At 55.5% G+C, this 17598-nt stretch overlaps 2 protein-coding genes across 2 annotated transcripts in view; both read left to right on the top strand.

The window, feature by feature from the left end:
• ARRDC1 (arrestin domain containing 1) overlaps positions 1–3969 on the top strand; it is a 34934-nt gene extending 30965 nt beyond the window's left edge. The window contains exons 7-8 of the mRNA XM_079324264.1: positions 414–825; positions 2303–3969. Of these exons, the coding sequence (XP_079180390.1) occupies positions 414–825; positions 2303–2367 (477 nt within the window). The 3' untranslated portion in view covers positions 2368–3969. The remainder of the gene's footprint in view (positions 1–413; positions 826–2302) is intronic.
• A 6376-nt stretch (positions 3970–10345) lies between these two features.
• The window catches only part of EHMT1 (euchromatic histone lysine methyltransferase 1), a 460745-nt gene continuing 453492 nt past the window's right edge, over positions 10346–17598 (top strand). The window contains exon 1 of the mRNA XM_079324230.1: positions 10346–10397. Coding sequence (XP_079180356.1) covers positions 10377–10397 — 21 coding nt within the window. The 5' untranslated portion in view covers positions 10346–10376. The remainder of the gene's footprint in view (positions 10398–17598) is intronic.

The raw sequence follows: 17598 nt of genomic DNA, 5'->3' as shown, positions 1-17598 counted from the left end.
TCTAATAGAGAATTAACACCTATATTATTTACACTTTTGATCCAATAAACAAACTTCTGTGACCTTCAGTGCAGCACTAACTGTCTAACCAGAAACTACTGCCTGAAACCATGGAGAAGGAAGAAGGTCACCAAAAGGAGACACCACTAAAATCTTCTACCTTGTCCCATACCTGTTACTATATTATAAAAACCTCAGATTTAAAACCATTTACCAAGTGAAGTCACACACTTCTATTTAACTACACACCCATGACTTTAACTCCATCACTCAAATTTGGAGCCTTCTCCAAGGCCTTGGGTCAAAAGCAGTGATCCCCAGGGGTCAGTGCCAGAAAGCACAGAAAGCTCAGAAATCCCAGGTTTCTTGGATCCAACCATGTATAATGAGGATGCCACTGTTCTCTCTTCCAGGTTTCCCTCAAGTCTCCAGAGGTTTCTGTCACTCTCCCCATCTACATTGGAAACATTGCTGTGAACAGGGTCCCGCTGAGCCCGTCCCGCTCCATCCAGCACATCCCATCTGTGGTGGTCCCCAGTGCCCCCCCAGAGGAAGAGGAGGCAGCCAGTGGCTATCACCCCATGGACAATGTCTCCATCCCCACCAAAAGCCATTCCCAGCAGCAGCCCTTTAGCTACGCCCCAGGACTGAGCTTCCAGGAGATCCGGGCGGACTCGGAGCAGACGGGCTCCCCAAACCACCCCACTCTCTGCCTGTCCACGGGAGCCACTGTCCCCTACTATGCTGAGGGGAACGTGGTGCCTGTCCCCACAGCCAGCTCCCTCATCCTGCCCCCAGAGTACAGCACCTGGGGATACCCCTACGGTGAGCAGCGCTCCGGGCCCTGCAGCTGGGCACAAACGGCTCCTGCAGCAGCCTCTGCTCCCTCTGAGCTGCTGGGGAGCTGGGCGTGCAGTCAGCCTGCTGCAGGCTGCTGGCACAGGGGGTTGTGACATCTCCCTGCCTGCTTTAGCCTCTGGGGGAGTCCCCTCTTCCCGCTCTAAAAGCCAGCTGTTCTTCCCAAGTGCACGCCCATGCCTGCCCAGGGCTCCTCGTGAGAGAATCTCCCTGTTCTTATATGAGCTTTCAGCTTCCCACTGATAGAAAAACTTCTTGGCTTGTGGTGAGGCTGGTGGGAGCAGAGCCAGGAAAATGATGTCACTGAAAACTTCTGTCTGACTTGGAGTGGGCCTGCAGCTGGTCTGAAGCTGTGGGGGTGGAAGCTGAGAAAATGTCCAGGGTGGAACAGCTCGAGGAAATCCCAGTGTGCTGGATCCTGGAGCTGTGCTGGGATGGCAGGGCCAGCAGTGTGTGCTGGATCCTGGAGCTGTGCTGGGATGGCAGGGCCAGCAGTGTGTGCTGGTTCCTGGAGCTGTGCTGGGATGGCAGGGCCAGCAGTGTGTGCTGTGTCCTAGAGCTGCGCTGGGATGGCAGGGCCAGCAGTGTGTGCTGTGTCCTGGACTGTGTTGGGATGGCAGGGCCAGCAGTGTGTGCTGGATCCTGGAGCTGTGCTGGGATGGCAGGGCCAGCAGTGTGTGCTGGATCCTGGAGCTCTGTTGGGATAGCAGGGCCAGCAGTGTGTGCTGGATCCTGGAGCTGTGCTGGGATGTCAGGGCCAGCAGTGTGTGCTGTGTCCTGGACTGTGTTGGGATGGCAGGGCCAGCAGTGTGTGCTGTGTCCTGGACTGTGCTGGGATGGCAGGGCCAGCAGTGTGTGCTGGATCCTGGAGCTCTGCTGGGATGGCAGGGCCAGCAGTGTGTGCTGGATCCTGGAGCTGTGCTGGGATGGCAGGGCCAGCAGTGTGTGCTGGATCCTGGAGCTGTGCTGGGATGGCAGGGCCAGCAGTGTGTGCTGGATCCTGGACTGTGTTGGGATGGCAGGGCCAGCAGTGTGTGCTGGATCCTGGAGCTCTGCTGGGATGGCAGGGCCAGCAGTGTGTCAGCACAGTCCTACCCAAATCAACCCCTCTCTGCTCTGGGGTAACACAACACTTCAGCCCTGGCTTGGGGCACACGGAGCATGAGTGATCTGGAGGTGCTGGGGGACAGGAGTATGCTTGGGAAACAAAGGAGGAACAGAAGAGGACTGTGAGGTGGTGATTTAAACATCCATGGGCATCAGGGCAGGGATGGGACTGGCTGGCTCAAATCCTACAAGCCCCATGTACCTCCTGGGCAAGGAGTGTGTGTTGGTGGGTGTTGTTGGTGGCTTGCTTCACTCTGCACTGGGTCACACAGACTGGGGTGAAGGGAACCCCTCAAATTCCCACCATAACCTCTCTTTTTCTTCCTTTCCCCCACAGAGGCTCCTCCATCCTACGAACAGAGCTGCAGCAGTGCCAACTCCAGCATCAGCAATGGCAATTAGCCCTCCCCTGCTCCCAGCCCACCCTGGCACCACGGGGCACCCGCCTGTGGCAAAGTCTGGTACAGCACAAGGCATCTCTTGTCTCTCTGGCTGCTTTGGGGGGGGAACTGCCACATCCCAGCCTGGGCTTTGTAAGTCTCTTTCTAGGGAGGGAGTAAAAAGACCAAAAAGGGCAGCCAGAGCAGCCTGCATGCCTGTAGGAGAGGTCTGGGAAACTGAAGTGTCTCCTGCTGCTGCACCAAGTGCTGGAGAGCTGGATTGGCCCTGGGATGCCCTGGGCAGCAGCCTATTCAGTACTGTAGTCAACACTAACTGCTTTACTATCAAAGCACCTGTGATGCCTTATCTGAAACGCTCCTGTCTTGGCACAGCTCCACTCTAGGGGAAGGCTGGGCTGTGTGGACTTTCTCTCCTCTTTTAGGGGCTCTGTGCTTTCCACAAATTGTTTTGACAGCCCTTCCTCCATGTCCTCAGAGGTCCTAAGGGTAGCAGGAGGTTTCTTGGAGTAAGCAGGTTCAGAAGGACTTTTGAAAAGCCAAAAGCACAAGGCTTTGCTGTACCTGAGCTGTGGGGGGAGTGACTGGCAGTGTGAGTGGCCATGGGTACAGGGCATAAGCCCTGGTGAGCTCTGGGGAAGATCCTGGTGTTCCAAGGGATTCCCTTTTCCAGCAGGGGTGGCTTTTCCCCACCCTTGCTGACTGCTGGGCCCTGGCACACAGGATGACAGCACTAGTTACTCTGCCAGTGAGGGGACCACACTCCATGGCCCATCTCTGCTCCTGCTGGCTGCCCTCTCCTCCCAGGCTGGAGTTCTGTGACCATCAATCACAAAAGTCTGTCTGATGCTACCTCTGAGTCTGCCCAGGGGCCTCCCATGGGATCCTTCCCTTGGGCCCACCCTCTGGGGGCTCTCCCTGGGAGTGGCTGTCCCTGCCAGGCAGCCACGAGGGTGCTGGGCTGGGGCTGCTGTGCCACTGGTTTGCTGTGTGTCCCCTGAGCTGAGCAGAATGTGACAATGGCCACAAACCATGTGGGAGCTGCTGTGCTCACCCACAGCCTCTGCTGCAGTCAGGGGAACAAGCTGAGTTTCCTTGCAACTTTTCTTTTGTGCTTTTTCCTCCTCACACACCTTGTTTAGCTTGTTTAGCATTGACTGCCCAAGCTGAGGAAACCACAAGCCACATCCCTGAGAGCCACAGGTGCCCAGCCAGGCTGGAGCTGTGGCCTCCAGACCTTTGGCACCTCAGAGCTGGTCCCCACACAGCCCCAGGCTGGGCAGGCAATACCTGACAGACCTTTAGGAGCATTTCCAGCTGCTGCACAACCCTCAGGCAGCTGGGACAGGCCCTGCTTTGCACTCTTTCTTTGCAAATGCTTTTTTATTTTATTTTATTTTTGAAGCATTGAACTGCTTTAAGGGTAGCATAGGGAAGGTGCCATTCTGAGCAGTGCTGGCACAACATGCACCAATGCTGATAGAGTGATTGTCATTGTCCCTGAATATATATAAATATATATATATATGAGATGAAGTTGTTTTTAATGATTGAATTCAGAAATACAAATTTTAATGCTGTATTTAATAAATTATTCTATGAGAAATGCTGTGCTTTTTCATCCATTTCTGATGCTGATCCATGTGCCTGTTCATGCCAAATCCAGGAATGCACCTTGCTGATTTCTTACAAAACGAACTGAGGTTTTTTTGCTCTCAGCAGGAAGGGTGGTGAATTCTGCCAAGGCAACTTGGGGAAAACAAACATAGTGTGGCCTGACCACAGTGCCAGGCTCATAATTCCACATGGCTGCAGGGAATTTGGCAGCACATGGGCTTGGCCCTGGAGAGAGCAGCCACTGCACTGCTGCTTCCCAGGCCGTGTCCTGAAGCCAGGATTTGTCCAAGTGGCCCAGGAGTCCTGGGCAGTGCTCAGTGCTGGCAGGGGTGGGCTGGTGGGGAGGAAGGGGAGAGCAGACTCTGCCTTTAGGAGGATGGAGATGGCACAGCCAAGGTTGGCTGGAAGGGTTGGAGATCACCAGCCCTCTCTGAAAGAGCCATCTGGAATAAACTTACTAAAAGTGGAAAAAAGCTCCTCCTCACTACCCCACTTTGGTGATCCCATGTCTGAAGCATGCAGGTGTTGCCTAAATGTTGTCACTGCAGGTAGCCTGGGCTGTGATCTGTGTCTTGGACACAAAGATCCTTTTGCATTCTCTTCTCACTTATGCTTCTGCCCAGCTTCCATGATCCAGACTCTCCTTTGCTGGGTGGTCTGGCCTGCCATGAGCAGCATTCTTCATCCACCATGATTCAAAGGCAGGTACAGCTCTTCCCCAGTGCTCTTCCTCCTCCCACTTGGCTGAACCTGTCTTGCCTGGCTCTGTCTGCAGTTCCCATGGCCTTTCTTGCTGATGGCTTGAACCCAAATCTCTTCCACACCTCTGGAAAAATCCCTGTGAGGTGCCAATGCTTCTGGAGCTGCTGGGTTGGGCTGCAGCTCCTGACCCAGCCAGGCTCTGGGAGAGGGCAGGGACCAGGACTGCTCTCCCAGCTCCTTCTCCATCCCTGGGGCTGAGCTGCTGGAGGTGTGCCCAGCCCATGTTCCTTGGCTGAAAATGGGATTGCTCTTTGGTTGCTGTGGCCAGAGCCACTGGGCTGTTTTTCCAGACTCCCAGGCAGCATCTGACCTTGTTCCACCTTTGTTTTGGGCATGTCCCATCCATGGTGGAAGCTGTGGAGGAGGGAGCCCTCACCCAGCCCATGCTGTGCCCTGAGTCTCTGCAGTGCTGCTGTGCACCTCAGCTTCCTCTCCCAAATTATATTTGCTACAAACTGATCCTTGGCTGTACACAGAGTCCCCTTTGCACAGCAGGGAGCAAGTGGGAGCACTCCTGGCTGGTGAGGAGTGTCCATCACCACAGCTGCTGTGGGGGGAGCAGGGAGGAGCTGCAGCTGCAGCTCAGTGTGGTTTTCACCCTTCTGGATGCTGTGCAGGGGCCCCTCTGAGCCCTGAGAGGTGCCTCTGGCCAGGGTGCCACAGGCCACCCCCCCAGGGCTGTCTCTGAGCAGCCTCCAAGTGACAATCAGTGTCCCAGGCTGCAGGGAAGTGAAGCCTGACACAAAGAACCCTGCTGATGTTTTATGGAGCCCTTTGAAATGGGCCAGAACTGCAGGATGGAGGGGGTAGTGCAGTTCTCCTTGAACCCTGCAGGGGCCCCAGGGCACTGTCAGCACATCCTTGGGGAGGGCTTTGGATCAGAACAATGGGGCAAACCCAGTTCTTGGGTTTGGATTTGAGTTTGTTACTCATCCTCTCCAGAGAGGATCAACCCCTCTGTCCTCTGTGCACAGCTCCCACCTCTTGAGTCTTGGGGAGCTCCTTTAGGCCCTTAGTCATCCCTCTCTCCTCTTGCTGAACATTGAAATAAAAAGGAAAAAAGCCCATTTTTTCCAATCACAGCTCCAGGTAAAGAACTTCAGCATGCAGGGATTCGTTCAAGTTCCTGGCTCAGATTTTTGAAGCAATTGTTTTTGAGTTTGTTTGAAATGGGGAGAGGGAGCAGTGGGGCCCGAGAGAAGCTTGTGAGTTAATTGTTTCCAAACTCAGTGTTTGATGGAAAACACCAAAAATATCATCAGTTTTTGTTGGTTTTTTTCCCTGCTTCTTTTATGTCCTTCATGGTTTTGTTCTTGTCCTGCTCTCCACATGTTCCACCTCTGTTTCTTTGGCTTTTTTAGTGTTGTTTGTGTCCTAAACTAAACTCTGCTTTGGCATCTGCTGTCCCGCTGCCTGCAGGAGATGGGGAAAGGGGAGTCAGGGGATGCAAAGGCTCTTCTTTATTTTGGACAATGATTCTGTTTTAGCTTTCCACTGAACTTCCAGGAATTTTGTAAAAATAAGTATTTTCTACTATGATGTTTTCCTGTTGAGCCAGCAGAAGACAGGAGATACAGGGTGTTCTAGGCTCCATTTGGGTTTTATTCTATATTTTAAAATATTTCCAACTGTCTGCAACAGGAATGTCCCATCCCTTATCCCCAAGAGAGACTGGTGGGGTAAAACCCTCAAAACTTGTGCCCTTTCTTGTACCACTACTTGTGGCTGTAATTCTTTATTCCTGTGGTTGTCTTTACAGATTTTGGGGTTTTATACAACAATTTGTGATGGCTCTGTACCACCTAATACTTCTGTGCAATTTATAACTGGGTTTTGAAATGTAAACTCACAGTTTTCCATGTTTACCACGGCTTCTGGGGAGTATTTTTGTCCTGGGTTTTAATGCCCCAAATGTAAAGAACTGGAAAAATGTAAATAAAGATGATCTTTTTTAAGACCATGGGTGTTTTGCTCTGGGTATGTGATGATCATAAATGATACCTCAGCTGTCTGGATGCTGAGACCTGACAGTGAGAAGTGGTTCAGGACTGTCAGTGGAGGCATCCCCACCGGGGCTGGAGCCTGGAAGTTGGTTTAGAGCCGAGGGCAGAGCAAAGTCACGGCGCCTCCAGCTCGGAGGGGTGGGAAGACCCTGGTGGGCTGAAGGAACTGTTGCTCTGTCCCACGGTGAATCGCAGAATTATGGAATTCCCTAAGCTGGAGGGACCCCCCAGGATCAGCCAGTGCAGCCCCTGTCCCTGGCCAGACCCCCCAACAATCCCAGCCTGTCCATCCCTGGTGTCCAAACGCTCCTGGAGCTCTGGCAGCCTCGGGGCCGTGCCCATTCCCTGGGGAGCCTGGGCAGTGCCAGCACCTCTGGGGGAGGGAAGAGCCTTGCCCTGAGCTCCAGCCTGAGCCTGGGCAGTGCCAGCACCTCTGGGGGAGGGAAGAGCCTTGCCCTGAGCTCCAGCCTAACCACCCCCGCCGCAGCTCGGCGGGCAGGTGCCGCTGGAAGGAGGCGGCTGCGGCCGGAGGAAGCGCGGGGCGCTGGGGTTGTGCTCTTCCTGCGGGCAGGAATCCCAGGATGTGGAGCTGCGGCTCCGCTCGCCCGGCTCGGGCGGGAGAGGGCGATGTCCGCCCGGCTGGAGCGAGGCGCGGCTGCCAGGCGGCTCCGGCTGCCCGGCCCTGCACCGCGCCCCGAGCCCTGCACTGAGCCCTGAGCCCCGAACCCCGGGCCCTGCCCATCTCCCAGCAGCTGCTCCAGGAAAATGGGGAATTCTGGCCCAGCACTGCCCATCCTCGCCCCGCTGCCCTGCGCTCAGGATGGGTTTGAGGTGGACAAAAGCTGCGGCCAGTGGTGATGGGCTGCAAAAGCTCTGTGTGTTCCTGGTTATTTCGGATTCTTTTGGGAGTCCCAGTGGCTGCTGCGACCCTGTGTCCATCTGGGAAAGACAGGGCTGCAGCAAGGGCTGGAGAGGAGCCAGCAGAGGCTGGGCTGGAGCACGTCCGACCTCACCCACCGCCCTCATCCCTGTCCTGGTGCCACCCCGGCCTGCCGGGTTTGGTTTGTAAGAGAAGGGATGAAGGCAGGAGATGCCCAATATCCCAAATGGATCATCCCCAGTGGGGGTGGGTGGTGCTGGGCATTTCCAGTGGTGTGGGTGATGTTGGGCATCCCCAGAACGGGGTTTGGCGTTGTCCGGGCTGGCCCGGGCCCTTGCTGGAGCAGAGGTTTCCAGAGTTGGCTCTTTGTGCGGGGAGCAGTCACCACATCCCGGGGGAAACCCAGGGGAAGGACCCCACCCGGCCACCACCCTCCTCCTCTCCTCAGCTCATCCCCCGGGAGCGATGGGATCCCCGGGGCCCCTCCGTGTCCCCACCGAGCGGGAGGCACCGGAGGGGCCGCGCCGGGGGCTCCGCGGGGGCGCTGCCGGTGCGCAGGGGGTTCTCTGGGTGGGTTGGTTAATGAATTAATTCGTAGCCGCTGCTGCCAAACGGAGGGAGAGGCTGCTCGGAGGGGATGGAGCAGGCGGGGGCGGTCCCCAGGCCCGGGGACTCTTATTTTGACCGCGGCGCTGCCGGGCGGGCGCTGCCGCCGCTGCCGGGCCGCGCTCCGGGGCCGCCGCCTCCTTCCCCTCCCGGGCGGCAGCGCCCGCAGCGGCCCCGCGGCTGCTCACGGTGTCCCGGGGCATCGCCCCAGGCTCCGAGCGGCTTTGGGAGCCTCTCGGGGTCCCTCACACAGCCACGAGTGCCTCCGCTCCCCGGCACCCGCGGGGTCTGCACGGCCCGGGGGTCCCGGTCGGGACCGGCCAGGGGTGACAGGGGGGACACAGAGCCCGGGGTGACAGGAGGGACACACAGCCCGGGATCACCATGCACACACAGCCCGGGGTGACAGGGACACACAGCCCGGGATCACCGTGCACACACAGCTCGGGGTGACAGGGACACACAGCCCAGGGTCATCGTGCACACACAGTCCAGGAGGGCCCCCTGGGATGCTCCGGCAGAGTTTCGCTGTCCCCGCCTGTCCCACAGCCCGAGTCACCGCGGTGAGTGCGGGCAGCGCCGCCCCAGCAGCGAAACCCGCCCGGGTCAGTCACGGCGTGGAGACAGCGACAGCGACGAGCCCGGAGCTGTGCCAGGAGTGTCCAGGGGCTGAAGGTGTGGGATGGGAGCGGGATAAGTCCGGCTGTGCCCCAAGACCTGACCTGAGATCTGCATGGCCGCTGCCCCTGGAGCAGGGTGAGAGACTCCCTGCACAGCAAAATGAGAACCCTCAGGGGAAGGCCAGAGTCCCCCCAGGATCAGCCAGTGCAGCCCCTGTCCCTGGCCAGACCCCCCAACAATCCCAGCCTGTCCATCCCTGGTGTCCAAACGCTCCTGGAGCTCTGGCAGCCTCGGGGCTGTGCCCATTCCCTGGGGAGCCTGGGCAGTGCCAGCACCTCTGGGGGAGGGAAGAGCCTTGCCCTGAGCTCCAGTCTGAGCCTGCCCTGGGCCAGCTCCAGCTGTTCCCTGGCTCCTGTCCCTGTCCCAGAGCAGAGATCAGAGCTGCCCCTGGGGATGAACTGGACCAGAAGTGTTTTGCCCACTCAGAGGGGTGATATGTCACCTGGGGCTGCAGGAGAGTGGCCTGATGACAAGCGGATGGAATCTATCCCTCCAGAGAGCCAATAATAAATGTGTAAATTGACTTCAGAGCACTCAAAGGTTCCTGTTTCCCTCCAAGAAACACAAATTGCCCTGTCCAGAGGCTGCTGTAACAGCACCTGCCCATCCCTGTGTCTCCCTGGGGCAGATGTGAAGTCCCCAGGGTGGCTTCTGGTGCACTGTGGGGCTAAGGGACCCTTGCAGGTGGTTATCTCCCCCTTGTGCTATTTTCTGCTTTACTGAAGAGCTGTAAATGGGATAATTGTTTTACAATCATGGGTTTAGGGCCCGGGCATTAGGAGGGGCCCTGTGGAGTTTGGGAGGGTTGAAGCTGTTGTAGGTGTGGTAAAGCAAGTGAAGAGGCTGGAAGGGACCCCTCTCCGGGGCAGAGCCAGGGTGAGCTGCTCCCTCTGCCCCATCCCTGCCTTTGGGTGACACAGACACCAAAACCTTGCATCACCTGGGCTGAAATGACCCAAATGCGGGAGAAGCTGGAAAAGGAGGTTATTTTCAATGGTCAACCTTTTGGCAGAAAAGACAGAGGGACATTTTGACTCTTTGTGGCATTTTTGCAGGGATTTTATGTAGGGTTGTGGGCAAGTTGTGCTGCTGGGTGCTGCTGAAAGTTTGGGAAGCTCAAGATCTGTTCATCAGTTAGGAGCGGCGGCTGCTCTTCCCCCCGCGGTCTCGGGGATCTCGGTGGGATCAGTGATGAGCCGCGGTCCGTGGGGAGCGCGGGGCCCGTCCCCATCCCAGCTTGTCCCCGTGTCACCGCATCCCCATTCCCGCTCCGGCTGTACGGCATCTCCTGGTGGGCGCCGCCATGACGCCGTACGGACAGCGGGTCTCAGGGGGCCGCCATAATGCCGCGCGCGTGCGCCGTGCCGGGCCGAGAGTCTCCATTGAGAAGAATGAGGGGCAAGGGGCGGAGCCAAGGCGCGAGGAGCCGCCGGGGGGGCGGGGCTGCGCTCCGGGGCTCCGGCCATGGCCACAGTGGATGCCGAGGTGAGTGAGAGCGGCGGCGTCCATCTACCCGGGCGGGGGGAAGGAAGATGGGGGAGCGTGGAGTGGTATCGCCCAGGGCCAGGCGGGTTCTGTCGGAGGCCGGGAGGGCGGCCGTGCCCCCGCCGCCCCATGGTTCAGTCCAACTCCTCTGAGGGGAAGAATGTGGGAGCTGCTGCCATTGTGTGTAGGGGGGCCCGGGACTCTGTATAAGTTACACCCCTCCACGGTGAGTCAGTGGTATGTGCCATACAGATTCCGGGGCTCCCCCAATGGGAGCGAGTGCGTGTGGCGGAGGCGGGAGGGGGGAGCGGCGGGGCCGCCATCCATGTTCCGGGGCCGCCCCATGCGGCGGGGCGGCGCTGGCGCGGCCCCATCCAGAGTCCGGGGCCCGGCCGGGCGCGGCGGCGGCGGCGGCGGCGGGCCGGTGCTATGAGCCATGCAGGGTCCGGGGCGGCGGCGGGCGGGCGCCATGCAGGGTCCCGGGCCCGCGGGCGGGAGGAGCCCCACAGGGAGCCGGGGCTGCGCATCCCGGGGAGCCCGGTGGGCGTTTGTGCTGCCGGCGCCGCCGCTCCGCTCCTCGGGGACACAGCGGCAGCTCCGTGCACCCCGAAGCCGCGCCACCGCCGGGGGTGCCGCCAGTCGTGGAATGGTTTGGGTCGGAGGGGACCTGAAGATCCAGTGCCCGGTGGGCGGGGACACCTCCCGCTATCCCGGGGTGTTCCGTCCAGCCTGGCACTTGGAGCGATCCAGGGGCAGCCGCAGCATCGTGGGCCAGCCGCGCCGGCCCGGGGTGCCCGCGGAGCCGCTGTGACCCCGCCGGGCCCGGGGGACACGGCAGCGCCGGGGCTGTGACTGTACCCGGCCATGGCAGGGCACACAGGGCTGCAGCTCCGCTCCCGGAGCCGGGCCCCGGCTCCTGCCCCGGCTCTGCAGGGAACCTAAACTGGTCACCAGGCTGTGCCCTCGGGTGAGCTCTGGAGGGCAGCTGGGCTGGCTGCTGAGCACCAAGAGAGGTGCACAGCTGTGCACTGTACACGGGCTGTGACACAGGTGTGTATCATAGACTGTCATACAGGTACACGTGTGTCTGGACTGTCACACAGGTGTGCACTGTACACGGGCTGTGACACAGGTGTGCATCGTAGACTGTCATACAGGTACACTCGTGTGTGGACTGTCACACAGGTGTGCATTGTACACAGACTTTAGTACAGGTGTACACTTGTGTATAGACTGTCATACAGGTGTGCATCATAGACTGTAATACAGGTGTACATTGTACACAGACTGTCATATAGCTGTACACTTGTGTATGGGCTGTCATATAGATATGCATTGTCCAGAGACTGTCACACAGGTATGCATTGTACACAGGCTGTGACACAGGTGTTCAGTTGTTCAGAGGCTGTAATTCAGGTGTGCACTGTACACAGACTCATACGGGTGTGCAGTTGTACAGAGACTCATACAGGTGTGCATTGTACACAGGTTGTAGCACAGGTGTACATTTGTACAGATACTGTAATACAGTGCATTGTACACAAACTGATACAGGTGTGCACTTGTACATGGGCTATAACACAGGTGTACATGTGTGTACAGGCTATAGTACAGGTGTACATGTATGTACAGTCTGTAATACAGGTGTACATGTGTATACAGGCTATAGTACAGGTGTACATGTGTGTACAGACTATAATACAGGTGTGCACATGTACAGACTGCAGTACAGGTGTGCATCATTCTCAGGCTGTCACACAGGTGTGCACTGTACACAGATGTGATCCAGGTGCACACTCCTGTGCACACCAGCTGGAGCTGGGGCTCAGTGGCTGCCTGTGACCACAGCCAGGTGTGGTCACTGAGCTGGGCCCACCCAGGTGTGACAGGCAGGCTGCTGCTTTCCCAGCTCTCTCTTTGCAGTCCCTGTTGACAGGGCTGTGCTCTGGCCTGGACCATCTGCCCTGTGTGGGGTGAAGTTTGTGGCGTGGCCACCCAGGTGACACTGGCAGTTTGGAAGTGCTGCAGACAGCTTGGATTTATTACTCAGACAGGATTCCCATCACTGTTGCCAGGAGATTGTCCAAGACTTCCTTTATGTTTTCTGTTCCATCCCAACTGACCTGACCCTGCTGCCTTTCCCTTGTGCTTTTGGTGAGGGTGAGTGTTCATTTTTCTCTGCTACAGAGGAACCAGCCCTCGAGTGCCTCTGTGACTCCATGGTGCAGTTTTGCTTCCAGGAGAATGGCTCGGCTGTAACTGGGGCAGGAGTTGCTCACAGCTGATCAGCTCCTGATGCACAGGTCAGTGCTAACCCTGCAGACACACAGGTTTTATTTTGGGAAGCATGTCCCAGCAGCCCTGGCTGGGTCTGCCCCGTGAGCTGGGCCTTAACCACTGCCCTCAACCAGGCTGAGTATCCTCAGATGTTGCTGTGGATTATGGGGAGGCAACAGTGACTCATTTGGAGTTTAATTCCTCCCCTCCCCCATGGACTCAGTTCTGTCTGAGGCCAGATCTTGCTTTTACCCCTCTGGGGCCAGAGGGGAGGAAGTTGGTGTAAGTCAGGCTAGAATGTGGGGATTGGAGGAGAAGCTCTTTGCTGGTGTGGGAGAGCAAGGAAAAACATCCCACATCCCACAATGTTCTGCCAAGTGCAAGATGGAATTGTTTCTGTTGGTGAAGAGAGGTGCAGAGGTGTGTTTTTGGAAGGAGATCCTTGCTCCCAGCTAGAGCTGGGAGGGAGTGGGCAGGTTGGGAAGGTGATGTCTGTGTCTCTGCAGGGAGTGCCCAACCACCTACAGACAGCTCTGCTGGCACTCACTGAACTCCAGACAAAAACTCCCAGTCTAGAACAGCTTCTTGCCAGATCTTAGTGTTGATGGGTGAGGGAGAATCTCTTTAAGCACCAACTTCTTGCTAAATCCTGTGAACTTCAGTTGTTGTTCTCTTGTGTTACCTGTCCCAGGTGATCTCTGTGTTGGGGAATGGCTGTGCTGCAGTCCTTAGGTGCAGGAACCACAAGGCTGCAGAAAAATCTGATTTTGCTGTTGTATTTCTTTAGTAGATATCCTATACCCAGTTCAGTTTGGGGTTATTGTGTACTTCAGACCTACTGCACTAAAGTTTGAATTTTAAGGAACTGAGTTTTGAGGAATTGAGCTTTGCTCAGCCAGCATGTATGATGGGGCACGTCCATCAGATTTGATGCTGCTCCTCCAGTTTGCATCATTTTGGTGAAGAGCAGTCCTTGTGTTTGTGTGTTTTTCACAGTAGTTGTTTGGTGCAAGTTTGCAGTTCCAGCTGTGATGGTTTTCCTGGGGCTCGTGGTGCCCTGGGGGGCAGCGAGGTGCGTGTGTGGCTTTGAGTGAAGTGCTTCCCTTCAGAAGTCACGCTGCATTTTTCATCATTTTTTTTCCCCTTCTGTCTGTTCAGATCTATAAAATCTCTCTTCTTGGAGGTGCAGCTTTGATCTCTAAAGGGCTGAGCCGGCAGAGCAGGCAGAATTCCTGGCTGGGGCTGGATCTGGGATGGACTCAGCTCCCAGCAGCTGCCCACGCCGGGGCTGAGCAGTTCTCCCTGCCTTTGATCCCGGCTCTCCTCCCCTCCAGCCGGAGCTGGGAGCTCAGCAGAGCCCCCTGCCAGCTCAGCGAGCTCCCCAGGGACCAAGGGCCAGCATTTTCCCGGCTGTGCCTGCAGAGAGGCTGGAGCAGCAGTGCTGAGTGCAGGGGGCTCACAGGAGCTGGGAGCAGCAGGCAGGGAGGGCAGGGCTGCAGATTCCCCCTCTGTGCCTGTCACACAATCCAGCTTTCAGACCTGCCCTCCCTCATTCCCTCCTGCCGCTCAGCAGAGGCCTCTGTGGCTTCTAATTCACATCCCATTTCAATCACTTCTCTCGGGGGGGTTTTAAACCCCACCAGAGCTGCCTCCTGCAGGGCAGCTGCTCCCCGGGGATCCCCAGTGTACACCGGAGTTTCATTTGTGTTACATTTCTCCTGGGGCAACAGGTAAATACATTTTAACTGTCTTTGGACAGAAAATGAAGGGTTTTTTTTCCCTCTCTGATACTTATTGGAGGTTTTAGAACTCTTCTGAAGTAGAGAGGTTACTTTGTTAACATGATTATAGTTATACACAGCCCTGGCCCTGGCAAGTCTTACACTGTGTCAAACGGGTGCTAACTTTTACTCTTTTCATTAATTCTCACTGTTGTGGGCTGGCGAAGGCCCGTGGGGAACTCCTCCTTTTCTTCCATCTAGAGAAACTTTAAATAATAACAGAATAAGCAAATACAACTTGTGAAGCTTTAAGAAAGCCTCAGAAGTGCCCTTCAGCTGTGCTAAGCTGATGTGACTGAGCCAATGTGACTGAAGAGAGCATCTGAAAAACATTTTGTCAGTCGAGGCAGAATCAAAGGCCTGGGTTAAACTTTAAATAAACTCTTCCAATATAATTATGCTGGCTGGAGAGAATGATTTTTCATTTCTTCTTGCTGAAACTGTAATAAAAGTCCTTGCTGTGGATGCAGCTTTATTAGTTTAGAGGTGATCCCAGACCAAGGTGGTTTATTTTTTGCTTTTCAAAGCAGAGCCTTGGTCTCCATTTGAGAAGTTTTGCCCACTTAGTTCTCTGTCCATGAATACAAAGCAATTACTCTCCCACTGCTGTGTCAGCACTAGCCCTGGGAGAGATGCATTTACCAGCAAAAAGCCCAACAGCAACAAGGAGAGGCAGCAGCTCCCTGATGGAGGGAGCCTGTTGGAGTCTCTGGGGCTGGATCCCTTCCCTGGGAGATCCCTGAGCTGGTGCTGCTGCCCTGGGTGTCCCATTTCCCATGTGCAGAAGGGCAGCTGGTATTTGAGTGATCAGGGGCTGGTCTGGAATGCCAGTCTGAGCCTTGCTCTTTATCAGCCTGCCTGGCCTTCTGTGCTCTGTCCCTTCCCCTCCACCCCAGAAGAGCTCTGCCCCTCCTGCTTTTCCCTGGCTGACTGCTGCTTTGGGTCACTGCTTCCCAGAAAAGGAGGAGGAGAGGGGGTATTGTGTTTTGTGCAGGACAGGTTCAAGGGATGCTTTGGGTGTTTTAGGACACATTTTGCTGGAGAGTTCCCTCCTCCTGGCTGTTGTGGAAGCCAAAGGTCACACGAAGCTCACCCAGCTGTACATGGACCAGGAGGAACAGAAGCAGTGCTGTGAGCCTCTGCTCCCTTGATGTGGGGCTGTGTGGGCAGGGACATCCCATTGCTGATGGCTGCAGTCTGGTTGAAGTGGTGAAGTGAATCCAACAGGGAATGAAGAGTTTGGTGTGTCCCTCCTGGCTCTGGGAAATTCCTAAACCCAGAATAAACCACATTTGGAAGAACGCTTAGTGTGGTATTGCTGTGTCGAAAATAGAAAAGCTTTTCAAAGCTTTCCTGCTTTTAAGTGAAAGCTTGTAGCATAGCAAAGTATCAAGCACTTCCAGCACATCCTCTTTCCAAGTAGGAAATGTTGCTCCAAGAGCATTCCTGTTTCCTTACTGCCCAGCACATCCCCAGCATTGTCCTGCCATTTGCTTCTGTCTCAGCCCAGGTTTTTATTTGGGATGGTTCAAAGCTGCTGCCTGACTCGTGGCACAGGCAAATCCTGAGCCAGGTGAGCCCACCTGAGCTGTGTGTGTGTGCCAGGGGCTGGCTTGGGGGTGGGGATGGGCTGTTCAATATTAAATCCATCCTTTTCTATGCCTCCTTCTCACAGGAGAGCTCTCGGAGGAAGTGTCAGATCAGGACAGGGAGATGCTGAGTGGCAGAGCAGAAAATTCAGGTCCTCTTCTGTTTGCATAAGGCTGATCATCCTGCAGAGCCAGCACATGGACAGGGAGGAAATTTGCAGGTGGTGCAGCTGGGGAGGAAGTAAATATGGAGCAAGATAACCAGGCTGACATGAATAAACCCAAAATAAAGCCAGGTAAGTGACTTAGCGTTATAGGGAAATGTGAAATATTGTGAGCAGGGATAAAAATAATGACAGTGATTATATATCCTCAGGTCAGCTGGGCCAGAACCTGCTCCAGAAGGTGCTGTGAGCTCAGGACAGCATTTCCAGCAGCAGCTGAGCTGAGTGGGGATCAGTGGTGCCCAAAACCAGTGCAGGTCCCTTCCCTGTGGTGTGGGGAGAGGCAGTCCAGGATCCCTGGGATGCTGCAGCAGCACTGCCTGCTCCTGCTGCCCTCGCTGGTGAAAAGAAGAGGAAAGAGGTGTTTATTGCTTCTGAGACCCATGGGCTGGGCCATCCCCAGAGAAGGGAGCAGGGCATGAGGGCACCTCCCTGCAGAGGGAATGGCAGTCCTGGTGTCCGAGCTGCAGCAGGCTCTGCTGGGGTCTTGGTTATAGCAAAAGTTGTTCAGAGTGCTGCTTCAGACTTTTAATTAATTTGGAACTCAAGTGCAGATGAGGACAGAAGGATTTGAGCTTGTTGTCTTACAAAAGGGAGCCCTAATCTCCCCAGGCTCTTGGCCATGACCTGCAGGTGCATTTGAGTACAGCCCTGAGAGAAGTGAAATAAATATTTCCCTCCTTCTTTTAATTTTTAAGCATCAGCTCCTGGTTTCTTGAGAATCTGAGCTACCTTCTTCCTCTCCAGTTGCACATTTCCAATCCTTGCAGTTTCAGAGGAAGTTTTAATAGGTAATTTCTCCCACAGGCTCAAAGCCAGAAAGCAAATTACCCCAATGCTTTATCCAACTTCAGTGGGAATTGGGGATGTTTCATACTGCTGACCCAGAGCATTCAGAAGCTCTGCTTCTCTCAAAAATCATAATATTGTTTCAAGAAGTGGGAAATTAAACATGCACATGGTAGAAGACTTAGAAAGGATTAATGGGTTTCAAAATTACATGCTTCATCCAGCTGCTGATTTGGGAATTGAAAGTATGCCTGTTGCAGGATTGGGAGGGAGGTACTGAAACGTGGTGTTCCTCAGCATCCAGTGAATGCAAATATCCCAAATCTGTGATTCCAAAGCCTTGCCCAATCTCCAGAGTGACTCCAGGTTTGATGCTGGATTAGCTCAGCCCAGGTGGGAGCAGCTGGGTGGAAAAACCCTCTGTATACTTTATTTTGTCTTCCCTGTAGTTTAATTTGTTCTCTCTTGATTATTTCAGCTCCTGGGGTGTCACCCAAGGCACGTTTTTAGGCTGCTTTGACTGAAGTTCATTCTCTGTGTG

Source organism: Erithacus rubecula, assembly GCF_903797595.1.
Source record: "Erithacus rubecula genome assembly, chromosome: 21".
Taxonomy (NCBI): domain Eukaryota; kingdom Metazoa; phylum Chordata; class Aves; order Passeriformes; family Muscicapidae; genus Erithacus; species Erithacus rubecula.
Note: the sequence above shows the minus strand (reverse complement) of the source record. Positions and strands in the feature narration are given on the sequence as shown.